We start from the raw sequence: 24579 nt of genomic DNA, 5'->3' as shown, positions 1-24579 counted from the left end.
GTGATAGCTGTTCCATCATTGTATGACAGAGAAGCTGTGGTCCCCTTCCTGTGTGGCAGGAATGACTGGTCGCCTGCCACTCTCTTTCTGTCCGAGTGTGTGTGTGCATGCATCTATGCAGAATCAGCACTCTTGTCACAGTGGTATACTGGCACATTTTGAAGTGCAGGTGCTCATCATGACAATCTCCATAGTCACACTCCCAAGAAAAATCCAAAAATTCAGGCAACTGAGTAGATCTATATCAACAAACCAGTTCTAGCAGTTTTATCTCTACTAGAAGCAGGTCTTTTGTGAACTTAATGGATCTTCATTGCCCATTGAAGACCAAGTCGTCCCCCCGAAACCTTTGCATTACAATGGGGAACAATATATTGTTGTTGGGGAAATATATTTCTCATCCAGCACAGTGAGAATCGCAGCTAAGTTCAGAAGGAACAGAAAACTGTGACAGGGTAGCAGATGATGTCAGCATCCCTGCCAGTAAAAAAGTGCAAGCACTAAGTTCCTGTGAGCCCTGGCTCTTCTACACCATTGCATGTCACATTTTATTTCTGCCCCGCTGCTTTGCATGGTTTTTGTTCACACATGCTTCTTCCTCACGGAAATTAACACTCGGGGCTTTTAATTTGGTTTTTTGTTTTTGAAATGCTGAATCTGCACAATTCCCCCCCCCCGCCTGCCCACCCAATAAATGTGATAACAATGTGCTAAAAGGGTATGCGCATGTATAGAAACTGAATAGTGAACTAACCAAATTAGTGAACTAGCCAAACTCTGCTAGAAGATGGTAGCAAATGGGTGCATGGCTGAAAATGGAGCTTGACCACCAGAGGCCTTTAAGAATCACATCAAGATATGCTACTTTTGTTAATGTGGTGCTTGCAGGGTAGCTACAAGATACATTCATTAAACAGTTTTGGGTCCACTCTGTATTTGTAACCTATGGTGCTCTTCTATTTATAACCTACGTTGCTCATATAATTCCCTGCCTCTGCTCCGTACTGCTATTGAGGATATTCACTACATGATGACTGCTCTCCATGCCATTTGAGCTTGTAAACATTGTGGCAGGGAGGTGAGAATTCACCACAGGGATGTTGTTTTTGGTTCCCATATAGACCAGCTCTTAAAGAAGGGCACTCCCTGTATTTCGTCTGCCTATTTCATTTCAGAAGCTTCCTGGCATCCCAGGCTCCATGGGCAATTCTGGAAATACTTTTATAACCTCATTTTATATTGTATGCTCTGGCACACTTCCCTAGGCCCAAGTCTAATTATGCTTTGAGCCTTTTGTAAGTTTATTTATTTTTTCTTAATGTAGCCCCAGGAAGAAAAGAACAGCTACTGGTGGATGTGACTAATAAAGCGAAAGAAGATTCCACCAAATGAGATTTTCCCTTTAGCAAACCACTGAAAAAACTGGAATCATTCCAAATGATTGCTAATTTCAAAAAAGGCTTACAAAGCTTCTGGCCATTCTTCCCTAAAGGAAGAGAGGATCTCTACAGATCATCTCAGCCTAGAGTCCTTCTTAGACTTTCACTAGCTATCCTCCTTGAGAATTACAGCAATAAAGTCCTCATCGCTTAACATCTTTCATTCTGATTAGCTGCTTCTAAATTTATCTAAGCAGAAGTCAAGGCAATCCAATATTTTACTACATGAAAACAAACAGATGAAAAGGTGAAAGGATTCGCCAAGACTCAATCAGGGCCATCCCTACCATTAGGCAGAGTGAGATGGCTGCCTCAGGAAGCAGCTGCTGAGGGGTGGTGAATGAAGGAGACAGCTGTGTGTGCCAATCTGCCTGCCCTGCACCCCCTAAGCATCCAGCTGCCCTGAGTTTTGGTTGAGGACATCATCCCATCCCACCATCAGCAGCTGCTAGGGATTTTATTATATTTAGTGGTATGTAAATGTCACTAAAAAGACAAATAAACATCTGATCAGCTTCTGTACATGGAATTAGGGGTTAGCTCTTTTATTTCCAAGATTTATTAATCGCCCTGTAGCTAATGGCTCTCAGGGCGATGCACAATACAAACACAACCAAAATCTATACATTTCCTGGGAGCTTTTTGTTGTGTAACCTCACCATTGCCTTTTAAATTCTCTTCTGGTCAGAACATGGCAATGGCTGGTTCATCACGTAACAGGAGTGGCCGTGCCTCCCACTGTGGAGAATTGTACAATACCAGTAGTTACCACAGCAGGATGGGCTGTACTATTTAAATGATTGGAGGGAGAAATAGGAAGGAAGAGTTGCCCTCTGAATGTGTGTGTCTTCGGTGTATGTATCTGTTGCTCTTGAGTTGTGTGTTGTTCACACTATATAGCTGACTTCAGTGTCTCTTTATCTCCAGCTTCTCCTGTTGCTCTTCTGTACAAATTGAACAGTGCCTCCTAGTGTGACTAGATTGCTCTAGAGCAGGGGTGAGGAATTAGTTTTGGGAGGAGGGGTGGATAACTCTCCCCAGCTCTCCGTGGGCTGAATGATGTCCATGGACAGGGCCATGCCCCCGATGTCATTCTGTTAAAATGCCCGCTGGATCTCCTTCAGCTGGTGTTTTGGCGAGGGATCTGGCTTCTCTGTGTGCGAGCTTTCCCCAGACAGTTATAAAACAGTAATGACTGTTTTAACTAAGTTTTAATTTTGGTTCTTATTATTGTTAGCCACTGTGACAGCCATTTCTTTGATGTAAAGATGAGGTATAAATAAAGAAATAAACTATTGATCAACTTTAGCCAGGGGAGTATAAATGCTGTTGCTGCAGCTAAAGCTTGATCTTATGACTATCCAGCTCTTCCCCAGTTGCAAACCATTCAGAAACCGCTGTGCACCATTCCATCTCCCAGTTGGGAGGGCGAACAGCACACTAATGGCTGCTATCTCAGCACTATTGTTATCTAGGCTCAGGGACAAAGCTGGAGGACAGGGGAGGAGTGTCATCGGAGGCCCTACAGGCTCAATGGGTTGGCCTAGTGGGCCAAATCGGCCCACGGGCCAGAGGTTCCTCATCCCTCCAGTAGAGGAAGGAGCACCTGTGCCACTCACATAGAGGAGGGAATTTTGTCAGGTGTAGCTTTTCTCAGCCCTGCAACATTAAGACATGACAACTTGCAGCTGCTGAAATTCCCTCTTCTACACAAATATTAAGGTTCTCTGTTACATCTAGTTATTCTAAAACAACCCTCCTCTTTCCAAAAGTGACAGGTGGGTGGTGATGTGAGGAAGTCCCAATCCACATATCTTATTTGATCAGCTGATTCTAGGTTTGATTTTGAAGATGTCTAAATATTTGAGACAAGGTATGCAGAGTGATTTGATCACTCTGAAGCACCATACAAATCCTAAGTGGTGGTGGTGGTGGTGTTATTTCAGTACAGTAAATATTTTGTTTACTTGGTTGAGAGGAACTTCTGACTTGGCAACATGCCTTGGTTGCATCACGTTTAGTCTATTGCAATGTGCTGTGCCTGGGGCTATTCCTGAGGAGTATTCAGAATCTTCAGTTGGTGTAAAATGCAGCAGTTATGCTGTTAACTGGTGCATGGTAGCAGGACCATATTACACTTGTCTTGAAAGACCTGTGCTGGTTGCCAATTAATTTCTGGCCTCAATTCAGGGTCTTGGTTTTAACCTTTAAAGCCCTAAACAGCTTAGGACTTGGCTAAGGGACCATCTGTCTCATTATGAACCTGCCCAGTTATAAGATCTGCAGGAGAAGCCCTCTTGAGAACACCATTGCCTCCACTAGCCCATTTGTTGGGCACATGTGAAAAGGCTTTCTACAGTGTTGCTCCCAAACTGTAGGATGCACTCCCCAAAGAACTACAGTTGGCCTCCACTCTCTTGAGTTTTAGAGAGGGTGGGAAGAGACATCGTTTTTTAATTTAGCCTTATAGATTATGCAGTGTTAATGTTTTGCTGTTTTTAATGTTCTTTTGTTTAATATTTTGCATTGCCTTATGGGCTTCTTATCAGAGAGAGAGAGAGAGAGAGAGAGAAAATAACAAATAAAAAGGAACAACTAGAAATGGATGTCTGCCTGACTTGCACATCTATTTTTTTCTGACTCTCTTTGGTATAACTTCTGAAGGGGATCTCACACATCTGCCCAGTGGTGGGGCAAGTTCTATGTCACTGTTCTACAGCTTCATTAGCTCACTGTGGGGAAGTTTAGGTCACTTTTAATGTCATGTGAAATCTTCCTAATCCCTGCCTTGCCCCTCTTGTTCTGACATCAAGTTGAGCAGCATTTTGTGGTTTTATTTATTACTCAAGTCTTTCTATTGAATGTATGAACAGCTTCCAAGGCAGGATCAGTTAACAGAATGTTAAGTTGGCTCCATTGCACGGCTGGGCCACAGAATCCAGATACACACAGCATGAAGGTGTGAGGTCAAACAGGAAGCCAGTTTAATAGAGAGAGGGGCCAACCTGCAATTTCATATCAGCCCATGGGGACTTGTGGTTCAAACTCTTGAGAACCAACAATCAGCTTCCTGTAGCTCTTGAATTAACTTCTTCAGTATACTAGAACATACACCATACATTCATCAAGGGAGCAGTTGAGCGATCTGTGTGAGCTGTGAGTCTCAATAATATATAAACATGATTTTTAATGGCTTAAAAGAATCCCTCTGAGGGCTGTGGGCCTGCTCCTGGAATGGTTGATATTTTTATTTATTTGTGCATGGACTTATTTAAGCTAGCAAAAACATAATTAACTAGACCCAGTTATGACTGTTGTTCAAAGATTTGTGTTCCCTTGCCTGAGATCACAAGGGTATCTTTTTAATATTTGTGAAAATAAAATAATTAGTTAACAATAGCTTCCAGACATAAAGGGACCATTTATACTCTGCAGCTCCAATTGCTTTTTCTTGCTTTAAAAAAAAAGAAAATTCAGATGCTTTGCCATTCTTTTCAAATTAAATCACATGGAAAATGCTTCTTCTCTGCTTTTTCATGAATGTGTCCTCAGCAATTGCTGATGTAAGCAAACGAGCAACTGTGATTTTTCAAATGCAGAGGATGATAGATAGACAGAAAAAAAAAACCATGGGACAATTATGAATAATTGCCATGTAATTACTGAACAAAAGAATTTAAAGATCACATGTCAGGGTAGGATTTTCTGAGAGCTTGTGGCTGGGGGTAGAGGGTCACCTAGAGCAGAGATATCTGATTCCCAGCAAAAAGGCCACACACCATGCTGTACCTTCCCAGTCTGTTTATGGCAACTGTCTCTCGTTACAGTATGCCGCCCTGACTTGGGAGCAAATTCACCAACACCAGCTCACCAACACAAAGGTAATTACACACTGCCTTCATAAAATCTCCAGCTTGCTCAAATAGAAACCACATGCTGGAATAGACAGGGATATATTAAAAATAGCGCTTAAAAGTCATTTGTTTAATAAGCATAAAATATGCAAACTTCACGTTTGGCTAACTTCTTGGTGGATCAAATGTATTAGGTAGGCTGGTGGGAGAGAGGTCATGGTGGTAAGAGGACTATGGAGTCAAGACAGTGATATGTGTCTAGAGACAGGAGAAGCAAGACCTCTGGCTTGGATACTTAAGGTAAAAGTAAGACTATAGAATATAAAGGCTTACTAAAGAGCTAGGGAAAATTATCTTAAATTATAGATCATGTCCAACCTCTCCATGGACTTAGGAAGCAAAGGTTTACAATGGGGTGGATCCATTTAAGTCTACTCTAAGTATGACTAAGTCTGGATCCAAACTATTGAAATTAAAGTAATATGACATAGAGAAGGGACTGGTGGACTTGGACTGGGATTTCTATGCTAATCTTGGAAGGAAGCTTACAGGGCTTTTCACACCCACACCCTGCCATCCATTAGGCAACCTTCCTAATCATCCTTCCCCAAACATGACAACTCTAAGTCTCTTTCAGTCTATGTACTTGCCTCACAACATGGCCATTTCAATTTCAAGGCTGACTTTTAAATCACAATAATTTAAATTAATGCATTTCCTATTTCCATTTACTGGCTATTTTATTATGGGCTTCTCATTTGTAGAGACTGAGGGCAAACAAGAGGGAACGACCATCACCATCACACCCTGCTTGTGAGCTTCCTGAGGCATCTGGCTGGCTGTTGTGGCCTAGGTGGACCCTGGTCCAATCCAGCCAAGCAGTTCTTAAGCTTTTATATAGTTGGCTCCTAGTCCTTCCTAGTCCTATACAACTACATTATTCACTAATTAAAATTAAATCCTACAGTTCTGACAATATAAATTTAGGAGTCGCACTGTGATGACCTGCTGAAAACATCATCTGGTCAGGAAGTAGGGTGGTAATGGAAATGCAGAATCCTATGACCCAAATAAAAAGATTTGCTCTGGGCATCAGAATTCTGGGCAATAAGACCTTCTCCATCCTCTTTAGTTGGGGGAAGAGTTCCATTCATGCAAGGGAATTGTGTACAGAGCTGCCCAATTCCACTGAGTGAATGTATGCCCTTGGCTATATGCCCCAGGCTGTGGCATACAGCCCGGGGCATTGTTTTTAGACAGGCAACTTTGACTACAAGATGAGAGAAGGAGTAGCTATAGCTCATAGCAATTTGGTATACCTGCTCCTTCGTCCTGCCTCTTGCTACAATTCCCCAGATGTAACTTCTGTTTAAGGAGGCACAGCCAATCTGCTTTGAGGGTCTGTCATGTAGATTGTGCACTTTTGTGGACCTTCGTGCTTAACTGATACAATAGGAGGTTACTTATGAAATCTGCAATGGGCATCCTTTCCTCTCTCCCATTGCCTCTGTGTGCTTCTGTGCAGCTAAATATGTTACAGTAATTAACAATTTGGACTATATGTTTTAACAGTGAATGCTTGCACCGCCTGTTGATTTTGCCTTGCTATGAAAGTTGCTAGGACTATTCATCTGAACAGGTGGTATTACTATCCAGTTAGTTTTAAATTTTAGCCACTTTGTCAGGCCTGTCTCACATTGCTAGGCATGAAAGCCATTTACATTTGTATACATCTAATGAATTTTTATATGTAAATAAGCGTTGACCTTTTAGCTGTCAGAAAGTTAACAACTTGGGACTGCTGGATATAGCAGGAATCCTCCTGTTCACATGTAGGATCTATTATTTATTTGTATTCCATATTTTCATGAAGCTCAACGCAGTGTGCATCGAGACTCCCACTCTCCCAACTGGGCATTACCTTGGCCAAGACCTATTTAGTTTCAGCAGTGGAACTGCACCAAGTGCTTTCAGCCTGTGCTTTTTTTTATATGCCTGAATTAGTGCCATAAAAATCAATTGCAATTTCACTCTTGAAAGTTCAGATTACTGTTGCTAGAGGAAGGCCATTTGCATAAAGTATACTGTGCATTAGGCTTCGAAAGCAATAAATGTTCCAAACTAAATTCACTGATCCAACAGTTTAATTTAGACAAAGTTCCAGAGATTTTCCTCTGACCTGTACATTCATGATATTTTCTCTAAATAAAGGGGGGGGGGAGCCACATTTAGCAATTAAACCTGCTAATGTTTCTGCGCGGATAAGATTGAAGAAAACATTCTTTAGCTAGAGCATTCCTCATGAATGAAAGGTATCATAAAGGAACATCAGTTGATACATAGCAATAACATTCTTCCTGAATTGTACATTTTTTTTGGCTTGCATCCATCCCTGCAACTGTTACTCTAGTTGTTGTCATAGATATCAGCAAGGCAACCCATCTGAGCCAGACAGGTGGAATCGGGGCCTTCTCAAACAATGGATGTCTTTGTTGTTGTGATGGGAACAGATAGCTACAGGGGTAAACATTTAAGACAGACAACAGGCAGGCAAGTTCTCAAGGGTAAGCTTTATAAGAGCAGGAAGGTTAGCATCAGCAGTGGTGTGAGTGGAAGTCAGAGGACGTGATTATAGTTCATGGGAACCAAGAGTGCAGGATGGGATACATTCAATTCAGTTTCCTTTTCAGGCTTAAAATAGAGCCATTGTAAATTATGTCAGTCTGTCTGAAACCACAAAAATAATTGTTAAGAAGGTCTCAGAATTCACAATGTGTATTGTTGTGTGGCTTTGATGTGTGAAGGGCAAGAGGCTGTGATATAACCCAAACTGAGCAAAAGTTAAGCTGCTGTTCTTTGCTGTAGGAAGCTGTGTTTTAATGCAAAGGGATAATCATTCCCTCTGTTTCTGATGTCCAGGCTGTGATGCTACAATCCTATTTTTGTCTACTAAGAAATATGTTCCACTGGGACTTATTCACAAGTAAGTGGGTAGGATTGCAGCCTGAGTGCCATTGCTTATGTAGCCAAATCGGCACCAAGTACTGCAGTGGCCAGATACAAGAGAAGACTCTTGAACTAGTTTGTGACTGTATAATAAACCTTGACTGAAGACACAGCTCCTGCACCTTTAATTGCTGTGTAGAAGAGGGTATTTCAGCAGGTGTGGATTATCAGCTGCATCTGCTGAAATTCCTTCCGCTACACAGCAATTAAAGGTGCAGGAGCCCTGTCCTCTTTTGCATCTGGCTGCTCTACCACCTGTGTACAACAGTGAGGTGTCGCCAGGCTTGGGGAGAGCCCCAAGGTTTGCTGAAACAAAAAACAGTATTTGGGTGCGAGAATCCTAACAGGTCAGGAGAACCCCAAACAGCTCAATGAAGACAAAGTGTGCTCCGTGGCCACAGGATGCCAACTGACTGTCAGGGGGGAACCCCCCATAAAACTCGGGAGAGGGAATGGAATGGAGTGGTTGGAATCCAAAATTTTGTTGCAGATTCCATTTGTGTTGCTTAATGCTGATTTTGAAGAAAACGCTCAAGTATCAATGCTAGCAAGGCCCTGCCAAAGGCCACACTTCCACACGTTCTGGATGAAAATTTGTTTTACCAAGTGACCATAGCAATTGTTTCAACTGTAGCAATTAGAATAGCAAATATGGTTCTTAATCATGATTAATCTATTTCTGTCACTCCTTATTTTTGTGATTGATGTGCTATAACTATCATGGCTCCTCTGTAATAACAGTCCATACCAGGAATACTCAACCTGAGGTGTCTCCTGTGCAGACTTTCACAGATAAGAGTGATTTCATATGCATGTGTAGCGAAAAGAAATTGAGCAAACCATGTGAGGCCAAATTACCCATGCATGCACATGTTTTTCTTGGATCAAGTTTGTATTCTGTTCTGCAAATATGGCTTATTCAGGGTCTCTAGATATCATTGTATTGTATTATAAAGCAGTGACTATGATCCAGAACTCCATGTATGTGCAAATCAACTTGTGCCCTTTTTGTGCCCTTTCTCAGTCAACAGCAACTTTAAGAGTGCAATCCTATACATGTTTAGACAGAAAAAGTTCTACAGCTCCCAGCATTTGGGAATGCTGGGAGTTGTAGAATTTTTTCTGTCTTAATATACATAGGATGTGTCCCTTAAAAAGTGGTTGTTTGTTGGTAGACAGCTGATGGATCAGAAGGACATAAGGATTTCAGGTGTATGAACATGGGCTTTTCTGGATCCTGGCCATTGCATTCAATGCACTCAAAGCTGTCAAAATGTTATGGAAAATAAAATATACTGTTTTTGATTTTTAAGGAAAAGAAATGTGGGGATTTTCTTCTGCTTATTATATTTGCATAACTGGATTCCTTGTTTTGGAGTATGGGACTGCCTTTTAACATGCTATCTGCATTCAGGCTCATCCCATTATATCTCTGATTAACAGCGCAGTCCTATACATATTTACTCAGAATTTGAAGTAAGTCTTACTATGTTCAGTGGGACTGAACTATGTTAAGGGGAAATGTATAGGATTGCAGCCCAAGGTTGCAATCATAACCACATGTACCTGGAAGTAAATCCCACTGAACTCATTGGGTCTTCCTTTTGAGTAAGCAGGCTTAGATTAAGCTCTAAGTGACTTTTATGAAAGTATAAACCATTTCCTATGCTCAATTTAAAGCAAATGGGTGGGATGAAAGGTGGTGGGGGAAGGGGGAAGAGAAAAATTACCATAAATCCTGAGATTTGTTGTTGTTGTTGTTGTCGTTTACACACAGGTGAGGTCTGCCATAAATCCTATACTCAGTTTTCAAACCTTTGCCGTCATAAGCGTATGCATGCTGATTGCAGAACCCAAATCAAGTGCAAAGACTGTGGACAAATGTTCAGCACTACGTCTTCCTTAAATAAACACAGGAGATTTTGTGAGGGCAAGAACCATTTTGCGGCAGGAGGATTTTTTGGCCAAGGCATATCACTTCCTGGAACCCCAGCTATGGATAAATCTTCCATGGTTAATATGAATCATGCAAATCCGGGCCTTGCTGACTATTTTGGTGCCAATAGGCATCCTGCTGGTCTTACCTTTCCAACAGCTCCTGGATTTTCTTTTAGCTTCCCTGGCTTGTTTCCTTCAGGCTTGTACCACAGGCCACCTTTGATACCTGCTAGTTCTCCTGTTAAAGGACTTCCAAGCACAGACCAAACAATCAAAAGTCAAAGTCCCCTCATGACACATCCTCAGACACTGCCAGCTACCCAGGATATTTTGAAGGCACTAAATAAGCACCCACCTAACCTAAGTGAAAATAAGCCAGTGGAGCTTCAACCAGAGAGGTCCTCCGAAGAGAGGCCACATGAAAAGATCAGTGACCAGTCAGAGAGTAGTGACCTTGATGATGTCAGTACCCCCAGTGGGAGTGACCTGGAGACCACCTCTGGCTCTGATCTGGAAAGTGACATTGAAAGTGATAAAGAGAAATGTAAAGAAAATGGTAAAATGTTCAAAGACAAAGTAAACTCTCTTCAGAATTTGGCTTCCGTAAATAATAAGAAAGAATACAGCAATCATTCCATCTTCTCACCATCTTTAGAGGAGCAAACTGCGGTGTCAGGAGCTGTGAATGATTCTATAAAGGCCATTGCCTCTATTGCTGAAAAATACTTTGGTTCAACAGGACTTGTGGGGCTACAGGACAAAAAAGTTGGAGCCTTACCTTACCCTTCCATGTTTCCCCTCCCATTTTTTCCAGCATTCTCTCAGTCAATGTACCCATTTCCTGATAGAGACTTGAGACCGTTACCTTTGAAAGTGGAACCCCAATCGCCAGGAGAAGTAAAGAAGATCTTAAAGGGAAACTCCGAGTCTCCCTTTGACCTTACCACTAAACGTAAGGAGGAGAAACCACTTACTCCTATAACCTCAAAACCAGCAGCTCCATCAGTGACCAGCCAAGACCAGCCTCTAGATTTGAGTATGGGCAGCAGAAGTCGAGCTAGTGGTACAAAACATACTGAGCCTCGGAAAAACCACATCTTTGGAGGAAAGAAGGGAGATCCCGATCTCGAATCAAGGAAATCATCAGACATCTCTTTACAACATGCAAGGCCGACACCTTTCTTTATGGATCCCATTTACAGGTAATACACGTGTAATGAACTATAGCTTTCAGAAGTCTCATTCAGATGTACAGATGACCCACAGGGCTTATGGTCTTCAGTCATTTCTTGTAATAAAATTGCGGAAATTGTTGAAATTTGAATTAATGCAACTTCGCTGTTGGGCATTTGTAATCATTTATTCTCTTAATACAAATTAATGTATTATCTTTGAAGCAATTTTCCCTTCAGAAAAAAAGAGAATGTATTTAAAAATTGGCAGTCAAATTCGGCTTTTGTTTGCAAACTAGGAACGTCGATCTCCACTGCAATCAAAGGTGTTTCACTCAAGAACTCAAAACACGTTGTACCATAGCAACACAACGTGGAACTCAAGGGTAAAATTCTGCCTTTATTTACAATAGAGTAATCTTCTGATTTGTTTTTAGTTATTGGAAGGTGCTTGTACCGCTCTGCTGTGCAGAGTGTTACGACTGATGTCAGAGGAACCTGCATGATAAAGCTAATGAGGTATCTTAACAGTAAATATTATTTAGTGTGTTCAGATATCCAGTTGAACACTGACAATCCCTAAAACAATCTAAAGGGAAATGTGGAATCTCTCTTACAGAATCTGGGTGTTTTTTGCAGATGAATTTTCTCCTGGTTTCCTTTTTAAAAACTATTTATTAATTGCAGTAAGTGCATAATATGTAGGCCCTTGATTGCTACCTTAATTTGGAATATTTCCTATTCTAAACTCTTCAGGATATTGCTACATCAGCTATTTTCTTCTGGATATATCCAAGGACATGCCAGAAAGAGCTGGTGCAGTCAAACTGATTCAAGTTGATGTATCTGATTAGGGATTTGGGGGGGGGGATGTTAAAGGGGTTTTGTTTGCTACTATCTTCCCCATAATGCTCTTTATGATGTCTGGGTAGGTAGAGAGTGCAAGGAACATTGTCCCTCCAAGCTTGCCACTTCAGATGGCAGGATAAGCACATTTCTTCTCTTATTAGTTAATGCCTAAGCCTGCTGGGTCAAACAGAAGGTATGCATCCCTACTCAAAAACAGATACACTCATGAGAAACATGCTAGTCTGCTGTGCCAAGTGGCAGCTGGAGTACTTCCTCATGTGGATGAGGAATCCAACTCTATTTGTGCACTGCTTCGCATGTGTGCATATTGCACAAGAACAGAGGAACAAGTGAGGGACAAGTCAACATAAAAGAAATGAAATAGAACTGGACAAGGGATAATCACAGAAGCGGCCTAAACCAGTAATTCCAAATAATGTGCAACTGCACACTAGTATACCATGAGGAGATTTGCTAAATTTGCAAGATTTGCAAGAAATAAATGAAGTAGATCATTAAAGGTTCCTGTAAGCCATGGGTAGCGCATCCACATACACCCACCGCACCTCTGCATGATTTACTGTTGCAGCTTAACCTCTTTCTAATCAAACTCTGGTGAAGGTGGGTAATTCTGTGCTGTTTTTGTATTGGGTGTAACTGGGATATGCAGTCACTCCCATTGCAGAGACACAGAAAAATTACCTGCTGTCACAGGTGCCTTCCGGTTGTGCCTCTGCTTGAGTCATAGCTGTGGGCTTGCTTTTTTCCAGCCAAGAGGCACACCCAGATCAGTGACTCATGCACAAACACGGGGAGCGGACTGTCCTGAGAGCGAAGACTCTGAAACCATCTTCTTTGGGTGTAACAGTGAAAGAAACATCCACATTTTTAAACTTCCAAATGTAAAATGAAATGCCCTCTTATTCTGTAAACAATTTGCCAAATATTGACATGATCTAAACCTGGAAGATCTTTGCAATGAATTACCAAAAACTCAATCATCTTGGGAAATTTGGGGGGTGGGGAAATACGAATCTAGAAATACATTCACTTTAGATTTGAAATGGTAAATGTTGACTCAGACATATTCAGAGTGCACTTCGAGTACTTCAGTATCGAATGATCGTGATGATGTTGGTTGCATGAAGGCCTTTTCAGCCCAATACGTCCTTTGGTTTTTGTGACTGATTTTGTTTTGTAGAAAAACATCCAGTTGGACCCTATAGTTTTCATAATATAACCATGCTCTTCATAACTGTGTTCAGTAAAACTACTCGCCATTTTCTGTTATGCATAATGTAGATGCTTGAAACTGGAATGTTTCCAATGTAAATGGTGTAATCTTAGTTGAAGTTCACCAGCCACATTTGTACTAGTGAATGTAGTGCTCCTATGCTGAGAAAATATTGCACCTTGTCTTTGATCACTGTGACCGGTAAATTTTTGTCTGTTGTCTTTTTTGAATCCAAATGGTTACCCATATGTGGGATTGAGTCATCACAAGAAAACTCTCATTTTAACATTTACAGAGTAGAGAAAAGAAAGTTAACTGATCCACTTGAAGCTCTAAAGGAAAAGTACTTGAGACCGTCCCCAGGATTCTTATTCCACCCACAAGTAAGTATTTTTGTAATCAAGATGTTGAGATTGTAAACGAACATGTTGATTCATAGATGCAGGTGCACAGGAACAACTGGAATCTTAGTCATTATCGGATTTCCTAAAACATACAATTTTTAGTGAGAAGGGAGAAAAAACCCACGTAGCATTGTTTTAATCGTCATGTTTTTCAGAAGACCTCAGGCCACAATCCAGAGAACTGTGCAACTGTCTCCACTTACCCAGTGGGGTTTTGGAGTTGTGTGTCTCAAATAGCAGCCCACCCCTCTAATTCTAAAATACAAGCCACTTTTGAAACTTGGGAATATTATGTTATTTAATATTTATATGAAACTGCTGAGAGAGGTCACTCAGAGCCTTGCAGTCAGGTGCCACCAGTATCTGATGACACCCAGTTCTATTGCTCTTTGTCACCTAACACCAAGGAAGCACTCAAAATCTTTGAATATTGCCTGAGTTCGATAATGGGCTTGATGAGGGTGAACAAGCTGAGGTTTAATCCAGACAAGATGGAGGTGTTGTTGGTCACTAGAAAGGGGATTGGAGATTGAGATTCAGCTTGTTCTGGAAGGGGTTACACATCCCCTGAGGGATCAGGTCTGTAAGGTGGGACTGCTCATTGATCCTACACTGTCCTTGGATCTTCAGGTAGCAGTGGTGGCAAGGAGTGCATTTGCACAATTACGTTTGGTGTACGTTTGGGATGCTTCCTGAGCTGATCTGACTTAGCAACAGTATATCCATGCCTTGGTGTATTATGCTTAGACTATTGCAAGGTGCGCTATGTGGCACTTCTGGAAGAGTGTGCAGAAACTTTAATTGGTGCAAAATGTGGCAGCTAGGCTTCTAACAATATTGGGACTATATTACACCTGACTTGAAAGACCTGCACTGGCTTCCGATTGCTTTCCAGGTTCAGTTTGTTGATTTTACTCTTTAAAGTCCGAAATGGTTTAGGACCTGGCTATCTAAAGCAGGGGTCCCCAACCCCCGGGCCGCAGACCAGGACCGGTCTGTGGCCTATTAGCAACTGGACCGCAGTAGGGGTGTGCAAAACCCCCTTACCTTGGGTCCGTGGGGGTCCGCGGAGGTGGAGGAAATCTGTCCCTCCCCCCCCCCCCGGAATCCTCGCTGGCCCCAGCCAGCTCCGCTCCGCAGCAAGTCCGCAGAGCTGCCGGCCGGGCGCTGGTGGACTTCCGGCCGCTGGGAGCAAATGGCATCTGCTACGCGGATGCCACTTTAAAGTTCTTGTTTTTATTGTTAGACATTTTTGTGTAATGCCTTGATGGCTTTTTAGTGCATGAGGTGGCATATCAATGTTACATACATACATACATACATAGTGTACATAAAATGTATCAGAAGTAGTTTATTATGTGGCATGAAGGTCTCTAGTAAGAGAAGTCCAGAGTTATACCATGCATGGGGAAACCTTTGCGTTCATCCAAAGTATCCCTTGCCTCAGTTTTCAAGGCTTTAAGGCTCAGGGTCAATTCACACAACCTCACATGGATTTTCTTTAGTTATGTCAAGTTTCAGCATGTCATGTGACTCATTCAGTATGTGTCCACCTCTCAACTTTTCAAGGTATGCCAACAGTGAACCACTTCTGGTGTTTAGTAATGTCACAGCTGCTAAAGGGTAAACGTGTGCAACCCAACTATAGGTTTGGCCATAGATCATAGTCTGTTTTCTGTTTCTGTGCCACAGAGATTAGTTGGTCCAGCTTCAAACTTCATAACTATTCCTGTCTTTAACTGTGACTCCGTGGTGCATCAGATACAATCTTGTACCACTACATAGTTTTTTCCATTGTTGTTTGGTTAGGTCAGAGTGGTTTCTTCTGGGCTGTGTTCATCTAGTGGCCTAACTAGAGAACTCTAATCTTAGGGATTTTAGAACTCTAATTTCCAATATCATGTCTTATTTAACATACTGTAGGCAAACACAGATTTGATCATTCTGTTCATTACTAGAATGTACTATAGAAATCATTGCTTTATTCTTGGCATTAAATTTGCCTTCTACCAGAGCCATGGTCAGAGCAATGGTCAGAGGATAGGGCTATGAGGAGTTGCCAGCAACCATAGCATCAACTGTGTAAGTGGTAACCCAGAGCAAAACAAAAGTTAGTGTAGGTTGATAATCCAGTAAGAGTTATTTCATGACAATCCACCTTAAGTAGATAACGGGTTGGAATCAGACTTAGTCATGATTAAAGTAAACTGACTGAAATCAATGAGACTGGAGGTAGTTCAATGGGTCTGCTCTAAGTATGACTAAGTCTGGATCCATCCCAAGGTATGAAAGTTTATGCCGGCTAAAAGCCTGGCCTAGGACATTTCAGGACAAAATAGGAAGAATATGGTAGATCTGCTATATGAGACTCCAGGTTCAATCCTAGCATCTCAATTGTTGCTGTTGTTCTTTGACAGCCAGTGTGATGCAGTGACTAGAGTATTAGGGCTAGACACAGGTTACGTTTTGCCATGGGGAAAACTGCCTTCCATGTGAACTGATTGTTCTTCCCACCATAATTTTGAAAGTATTCAGATGAGGGACTCATCAGATGTAAACGTCACTATGACTCCATGAATGATGGAAAGCATGGAAGACTCACAATGTGATGGACCCAATCCATGTGATGAGTCCTTCCAAATGGTACAATAGTGGGGAATCAGTCACCTCAGGGATAATGCTTTTAGCACCATCTCTGTGGCAAATACAATGTGTGTGTCAGCTGTTCAAATCCAAGGTCAAATTCCTGTAGAGCTACAAAGCTCAAAATCTGACCTTGGGCCTAAGCTACTACACAGGGCTATTGTGAGACTAAAATGCTGCTTTGAGATACTTTGAGGATCACACAATAAAAAAGTACCGAAAGAGGAGTAAAGAGCAGGAATCGGTGAGAAAGCCCACATGGAGCAATATAGGAAGGAAAGTGGGCCATGTAGCATTGTTTTTTCTCCCGTAACTACACTTACTTTTTGTGATGAGGGAGTAGGGAGAAAGACACATGTCTCTTTCTGAAGTACAGTTCTCACTGTGCTTAAAAAAACCCTCTGAAAATTATTTAAACTTCATCATATCTTTTCCTTCTATTCAAATTCATGTTCTGAGAGCCAGTTCCCACATTTATTTTTGTGGCAGTGAAATCCTCACATGCTGAATTTCACATGGAAAGCTGCTTGTGTGAAACAGCTCTAATATGGTTTCTAAAAATGGAAACTGAATGCTTCAGAAAAAGTTTTGTTTTTATGGTCGTTCCACACAAACGGCTCCTCAAGTGGTTGGGTAACAGAGATTTATTGTAATAAGATTAGAGCACCATGACCTTAATGGTGATCACAGGCATGGAGTTCAAAAGATTAGGGGTGTTCAATAACCAAAGTTTTGAGAGGGTAGCCGTGTTGTCTATTGCAGCAAAAACAACAAGGAGTCTTGTGGCACTTTAAAGCAGGGATGGGGAACTTCATGCCTTTAGGGCAAATCCAGCCTTCCTGGAGTCCCAATCCAGCCCTCCATTGTTCCCATACATGACCATGCCCCCTTTCCCTGGCCATACCACCTTTCCCCGATGGATTGCTGATCATTTGATAGTTTCCCAGCTGTCTGCCCTTGGGCTGAAAAAGGTTCCTCACCCTGCCTTAACGCTTAACAAATTTATTGTGGCACAAGCTATCATGGACTATAGCCTATGAATCTGATAAAGTGGGCTGTAGTCCACAAAAGCTTATGCCAGGATACATTTGTTAAAGGTGCCATGAGACTTCTCAGAGTTTTGACGAAACAAAGTTTTGAGCCTAGTGGAATGTGAATAAAGGGCACTCTCATGGTTGCACTTGGTAAACCATTGCTTTGTAGTGCTTGGGGAAAATAGTATGTGTGCAAACCTGTTGCCTCTTTATAGGATATTTTTTATTGGTGGCTGAGATATATTGATAGGTGTTCAACAGCTACAATGACCTGAGAGCCAGTGTGCCATAGTGGTTACATTGTCAGATTAGGATTGGGAGACACCCATTCAAATCCAAACTCTGCCATGAAACTCAGTGGTAACCTTGGTCCAGTCACACACCCTCAGCCTAACCTACTTCATAGGGTTGCTGTGAAGATTTTTAAAAATGTAGTTGGGAAGAACTATGTATGCTGTGCTGGGCTCTTTGGAAGAAAGACAGTTTTTAAAATGTACTTCTACTAATAAAATAGTACCATCAATGAGATGTGGGAGTTGTGGTGACATCAGCCCAGAGCGGTATTAGGGGATGGAAATAGCTTCAGTTGATTAGTGTATATAAACTATCTTGTGTAGCCTTCTGCATCCAAAGGCAGGGTAGAAATTAGATAAATAAAGAACCAGTGATGCACCCTGTGTCAGAGCACCTAGCGACTGCTACTGCACTGGATGCTGTGGAACCAACACAGTCACAGCCTCCCAGTAGCTCCTGCAAAAGGATCTAGCAACAGGTTAATTGCAGGCTGGTCAAGACGTCTGCCTCACAAGAATGAGACTGTGCCTCACAGATTCGTCCTTGTGGGGTGCCTCACACATATCAATTAATGTGTGAGGTGAGGCTTGGCTTGGCTCAGAAGCAGGCACGTTCATATGTTTGACTCTCCCTCCTCCCATTTTTGACTGACAAGAAAAGCCCTGCAAATCTGGTCTGCGTGCATATGGGCCTATGGATAGTGCGCCTGCATCACACACTACCCTTCTTCATATGCTGGAGACATACAAAGCTAAAATTAATTTTTTATGGGATGCAAAGAGGAACTTTGGCTGAGTGAGTGTGTTAATCAGCTTTTTGAGAGAGAGGCAGAGAAATCTCCTGAGCCTTCCTGTCTGCCCTTAGACCTCTGCCTCTCTGTGTTGTATCTGTTTCCACATTACGGCCCCCACATGAAGTCTACTTTAAAATGCTCCCATTCATAGCTGTTATCACATGATAAATTGCTCATGTGGAGCACCTCACTGTGCTGAAGAAAATCACCCCAGCAATACGGTGAGCCCCTCCACACAGACAGCTTATTGCATGCGGCCTCCTAACGTGATTTAACATTGTTCATGTGGCAGCATAACACATAAAGTGGCCCCAGGTCTGGTGCCTGTCCTGAATTCCTGCTGGTCTTTCTTGGTGTACCTTCGCCTGATCATCTTGTCTTACGCATGTCCTGGGCCTGTTTCTGTTTTGCCTCTTCCCCGGGTGAAGCAGGCCTGCTCAAATTATGCCCCAAGCCATATATTGTGGCAGCAAGCAGCAAAGGCAAGAGCTTTATTGAGATCTTGGTTGACTGTCATGTGGCTGGCAGGCTATTTTTGACATGGTAGGCTGCCATAAAGTATCTGGAATCAGCTTCCTCTGTGCTTTATTATCTCATGTCTTAAGGTTAGACCAGGGGTAGCATGTGTGTGTATGGTGGAGGCTGCTGTCAAATTTGCAGTGGCAGCAGCAAAAATCGCAACCATTTTGTAAGGGAACATGAAGTGTGGAGAGTATGGAACTTGCTTGCAAGCAGAATTACACTCCTGGAAGTTTCCCCTTGCGCACCTTTTTTCCCTGAACAATAGCCACAATTTTTGTCACTGCTGCAGATTCTGCAACAATTTCTGTAGGGGTGAGGTCCGCCCCTGGAGGGCTCTGGAGAGGCAGTACAGCCCCCTGACCTCTGGAGTCACCCACCCCTGCTTTAGATATTTGTTATACAGTGATCATGTCAATAATGTGCATTTGCCGGAAAGTACAAGGAAAGCAGCCAACATATGCATATGTTTTATTTTTATCACTAAAGTGAAATGTAGAGTTGGTGCTTTTTCTTCAAAGGGATGCAAATGAAAAAAAAAGTTTTTTTTCAAAATAGAAAAAAAGAAAGCGTACTGTTTTGTTATCTGCCCTAATTCATTAAAATAATATATTTTCAGGCTACAGTCCTTCTAATCATTCACAATTGCTTATCTTCACATACCAAGGATAGCTCCATTGCCTGCTACAGTCGGGTAAATTAGGATCAGAGTGTACTAAAAGAGCTGCTTTGGTTCCAAAGTCAGAATTTGGCCCAGTGTTTATGTAGTAACCTATTTTAAAGCTACTATGTATTATAAGTAAAAGTACAGGTCACACATATATTAATTTTCTCAAGGTAGTTGATAATCCCCAAATTACCCATAACTTTTACCCTTAGGAAATTGTTAGGACCAAAATATGTATGTTCTGTTTAAGAGAAATCCACCGTTAAAACCAGTAGATCTAAGATTGTTTCTGAAAATCATAATTTGGGGATGTAAAAATTACAGTAGCCATAACTGCATTTTGAATAGTAGAGACGTAGTATTGGCTCTGTCTTAAGTATGGTTAAGAAATGGAGAGCCAGCCTCAAGAACATTCTTCTCACCATCCTCCTTCCCTGGGTCAAATTAGCCTGTCCATAAGAGAAACTTTGGCACTAACCATAACCATGGTTAATGCTGAAGTACACTGGCCCAATGTCTCTTCAAGTACAGATAATCCACTTCCAGAAGGGTAACCATGTTAGTCCCTTGTAGCAAAAACCACAAAGAGTTGTAGCACCTTAAATACAAACAAGTTTATTGTGGCATGAACTATACATTAATTGTAATAAAGGATCCAAATGCGGAAATAATGTGTTGTTTTTGTTTCAATTTTGCTCCCAGTTCCAATTGCCTGATCAAAGAACTTGGGTAAGTTTATTATTTATATTTTCAATTTAAACACTATAAAAGAAATTGCATAAGAAGAAACGTGACATGAACAATAATCTCCATTACAGGTTCTAATGAATGGGAGTCTGCTACAAAGGACTGCACATGCAACCCTTTCAAAGAACTTCATTAAGATTTCTGGAGGCATAGAATTGTTATGCCGGAGAGCAATCCAAAGCTCCATGCTTACAGCACCTTAGCTGCACACACACAAAGCATTCTCCTGTGTTCAGATAAAAACAGAAAAACTGTGTATTAACTCTGGCTTGCTAATGTGGGTTTTATATGGAATCTAATCAAATTTCTTCAATAGACCAGAAGCTATCATATTAAGGGGGTTCAGATGACCAACTACATACATTCAAAGGCCTTTTCATGTGGAGGAGTTCTACACAAGTATGTTGGTATGTGCGTAGAGCCCTTCTCATGTGCTCCAAATGTGCAGGTGGAGCATGTGGGGAGGGGGACATGGCTTGCAGGGGGGGCCCACCATGACTTTCTCACACGTTCTTTGAACAATGTAAACAATCCTTTGCAGATAAATCCATTACAGACCAAATGAGAAGTCCAACTTCTTCTCACGTCACTTCTTCTCGCAAACGGCTGAAGGCCAGTTCATGTCTTTAGTTTGCTTGTGACAGTTGTAATTTTCTTCCCTTTCTTGCAGTTAGGAATATAGGATATAGGACCACAGGAAGCTGCCTTATACTGAGTCAGGACATTAGTTCATCAAGCCCAGTACTGTCAATGTGGACTGGCACCGGCTCTCCAGGGTTTCAGACAAGAGTCTTCCCAGCTTTACCTGGAGAACCAGGATTTGAACCTGGGACTTCCGCATGCAAAACATATGCTTATGTTTTGCATGCAGAGGCTTCCCCCAAGTTCTTTGTTCAGGATTGTGGATTAAGCGGTAGCCTGCGAAACTTGCAGCTTTTGATTTTGGTGAATGAGGCAGATGACACATTTGCTGTGAGCCAGGAGCTGAGAAACAAAGCCGCAACTGCAAGCAGGGTAGTTGTGTGTATGGCCCTTGTAAGCCCTGAACCTGGTGTGCATGGGGATGTTGGGCTGGGATTGATCAATTTATAAAGCACCTACCATTTTCTGGGCACTATACAAAATGATTGGACATAGGCCCTGACTGCAGACTTCCAATCTATTAGACATACAAAAGGAAAAGGGGTCAGGGAGGGAAGGAGAAAACAAGCAAATTCAGGTACATTTGTTCAAAAGTTATATAAATGCTATAATACTTGAAAGACGCAGCTAGCAGCTACATTTTTTTATGTAAGTGTAAGGGACCAAACCTACTTAGATTAGAACCCTACTGTGGGGGGGGGGCTTTAAACCCTCCCCCCAGCAGTCACAGTCTGGATCAAGTACCCTGCTTCTGCAATTTATATTGCCAAAAAGTGATCCATTTATTTTTAAGTAATGTGTATTTCCTGCACAGTTGGGGTATACCTGGTCTTAAATACAGAAATCTGCCACAGTGAAGTATAATTTGAGCCTCAGCTTGCTGCCGTTCCCTGACAGACAGTTACCCAGTCTTGTCTTGCCCTGCCACCTGCCCCAGTGACTTGGCAGATGCTGGATTAGACATCTACTATAACCAAACAAATATTCTCAGAACCCGACACTCAGCTTATAAGTAATTTCAATTTCAAGGAATTTTTGTATGTCAAGAGTATTACAAGTGAATGAAGGCAGTATTACAAGCAATGAAAACAGGTTGAAGGGCTTCAGCACCAAGAAAGAGCTGTTTACTTAATCAACTCATATTTATCTATGTGTTCCTGTTTATCACTTGGTGTCACTCATAGGGTTAAGGGCAGATTACAGTATTTTAACATTTTCCATCCCTTACCTTATCCAACTCCTTTCTCACTGGCAGATTTGAGGGGGGGAGGGGAGAGAAGGGAAAGAAGGAAAACTAATTCCCAACCAGATGTCCTCCCTCCTGCTCCCTTTTCTCCCATTTACATGAACAAACACATCCAAATCCATATAATTCTTTTTCTGAGTCTCTTACAAAGACCCCAAAGTAACATGAGTGGATATTAGATTTATAAGACAAAGAATGAAAAGGTACTAAACTTCAATCATCTAGGTTTTTAATATTTCTTCAGAACACTCTAATTAAAATAGGAAACCAATATAGAGATTTTTCTTTCCCATGAGTTGAAGGGCAACCATTTTGTCATACAACCATGCATTGGCCTACTTTATAAAATGTTAGGGCAATGTAATCTGAGGCATTGCCTACTAGACCTTTTCAAGCTATCAAGTTAACATAATTTGTTTTTAACAGGCTATTTGCCCTCTATTTCTGTTCCTGTTTTTCTGTTCCTATCTCATAAAATCTAAAAAGAATGTCCAAGGCCTTGTTGATGGTATCAGACCCATCTGAGATGTATATAACATCCCTGCCCCCTCCCCCCGCCCCGGGGTCATGTCTCCATTTGGGGTCTGAACTGGGAGCACGTACAGGTTTGCGTCACCCAGCGGTTTATGGCCTCTTAGGGACCAAAAGGGAGGCAGGGGATACAAGCCGTTTCCTTTTCTAAACATCTGGATGCAGATAGAATCAACTCTTTACATATGTAAATCAAAATTACTGTTTTGTATAACATAATATACTTTAAAAAATATCACAGATTAGGAGCAGACATTGCTTAACCATGTGGAAGGGCAGGGGAGAACACAAAAAACTACTTTGCCACTCCCCGCAGCCCTAGGAATGTCTCTGTAGGCGTATATAATCAGTACTATGTTTGTTCTGAATTTCTTCCCTTAATATGAGGTAATATGTTGTTGTTTTATGATGGGAAGGGGATGTTGTTCTCCTTAGTGAGGAAATTTTGCAGCTCCAGGCATCTGTACAATCCACCCATTTGTGTGTGTGTGTGTGTGTGTGTGAGAGAGAGAGAGGGAGAGAGAGAGAGAGACCAATCCCCTGCCCCTCTGCAGGGCTGGCCCTACCATTTGGCAGTGTGAGGCAGTCATCTCAGATGGGAGATGCTGGGAGTCAGCAGCAAGACGTTGGAGGAGAGAGTTGTGCACCGTGCAGCCTGGTCTGTGCTCCCAAAGCTAGCCTGCTGCCGTCACGTGTAGTGGAGGATGCTGTCCCATCTAAGGTGGCTACTTATGCACTGACAAAAAAGAGGAATTGCACAACCAAAAAAGAGGAGAAAAGAGGACACCAATATATATGTATGTATAGGTGCAAAATTTAGAAATAATAACTATAATTTAAACAGAAATACAGTGCATCTCACCATAGTGGAGAAGACTGACCAGATGACCTGTGTGCCTGCTCAGTCTACTATCTAGGAGCTAGCTTTTGATGGGAAACTTCAAGGCCCCAGTGCTTCCTTCTTATGGTTCTTTATCTTTAAACTGGACTTGGACTGGGCAGCCCTCTAAATAGAGGACACCTTCAAATAGTTTGCCAGCTCTCCAAAATAGAGGATTATCCTCTATAAAGTAGGGTACCTAGCCACGCTAGTCCCATTATCAGCATTGAAGAAAGACTCATCTCCCAATCCAGTCTGCTTTTGTGCATGGAATAGGAGTGGGGCCATCGTGGTCTTTGTCTCAGGCAGCAAAATGTCTTGGGCCAGTCCTGCCCATGATGTCTGAAACCGCTTCATCTTTTCATAAGTAGCTGGGCCTAAAATGTGGGTATCTTCTACCCCAGTGTGGTTTATCCCCCAATGGGGAATATAAAAACTGTAATCCCAGATTGGACTAATAGCCCACCTATTCCAATACTGTTTCCAGCAGTGGTCAGCCAGTTGTTGCTTCAAAAGCTGCTAAGCAGAGCCTAATGGAGAACCATACCCTGTAACTTGTCCCCAGCTGCTGATAATCAGAGGTATACTGCTTCTAAATATGAAGCAGTAAATATGAATAATCTCTTGTAGATTAATGTGTTGATTGACCTATCTTCTATGAATCTGCCTAATCCTTTTAAAGAGTTA

The 24579-nt window shown here is 41.9% G+C and overlaps 1 protein-coding gene across 6 annotated transcripts in view; it reads left to right on the top strand.

Moving 5' to 3' along the window:
* Positions 1–24579, top strand: part of MECOM (MDS1 and EVI1 complex locus) — a 718633-nt gene that overhangs the window by 671902 nt on the left and 22152 nt on the right. For 2 of the 6 annotated variants that reach the window (XM_084847473.1, XM_084847472.1), the window contains 4 exons: positions 10077–11439; positions 11709–11795; positions 13788–13875; positions 20549–20575. In XM_084847473.1, coding sequence (XP_084703599.1) covers positions 10077–11439; positions 11709–11795; positions 13788–13875; positions 20549–20575 — 1565 coding nt within the window. The remainder of the gene's footprint in view (positions 1–10076; positions 11440–11708; positions 11796–13787; positions 13876–20548; positions 20576–24579) is intronic. The other 4 variants (XM_084847470.1, XM_084847476.1, XM_084847475.1 and 1 more) reach the window with 3 other exon arrangements.

Source organism: Heloderma suspectum, chromosome 3 (genome assembly GCF_057233095.1).
Source record: "Heloderma suspectum isolate Gila_16-S chromosome 3, 16-S_ref, whole genome shotgun sequence".
In the NCBI taxonomy this organism is placed as follows: Eukaryota; Metazoa; Chordata; class Lepidosauria; order Squamata; family Helodermatidae; genus Heloderma; species Heloderma suspectum.
Note: the sequence above shows the minus strand (reverse complement) of the source record. Positions and strands in the feature narration are given on the sequence as shown.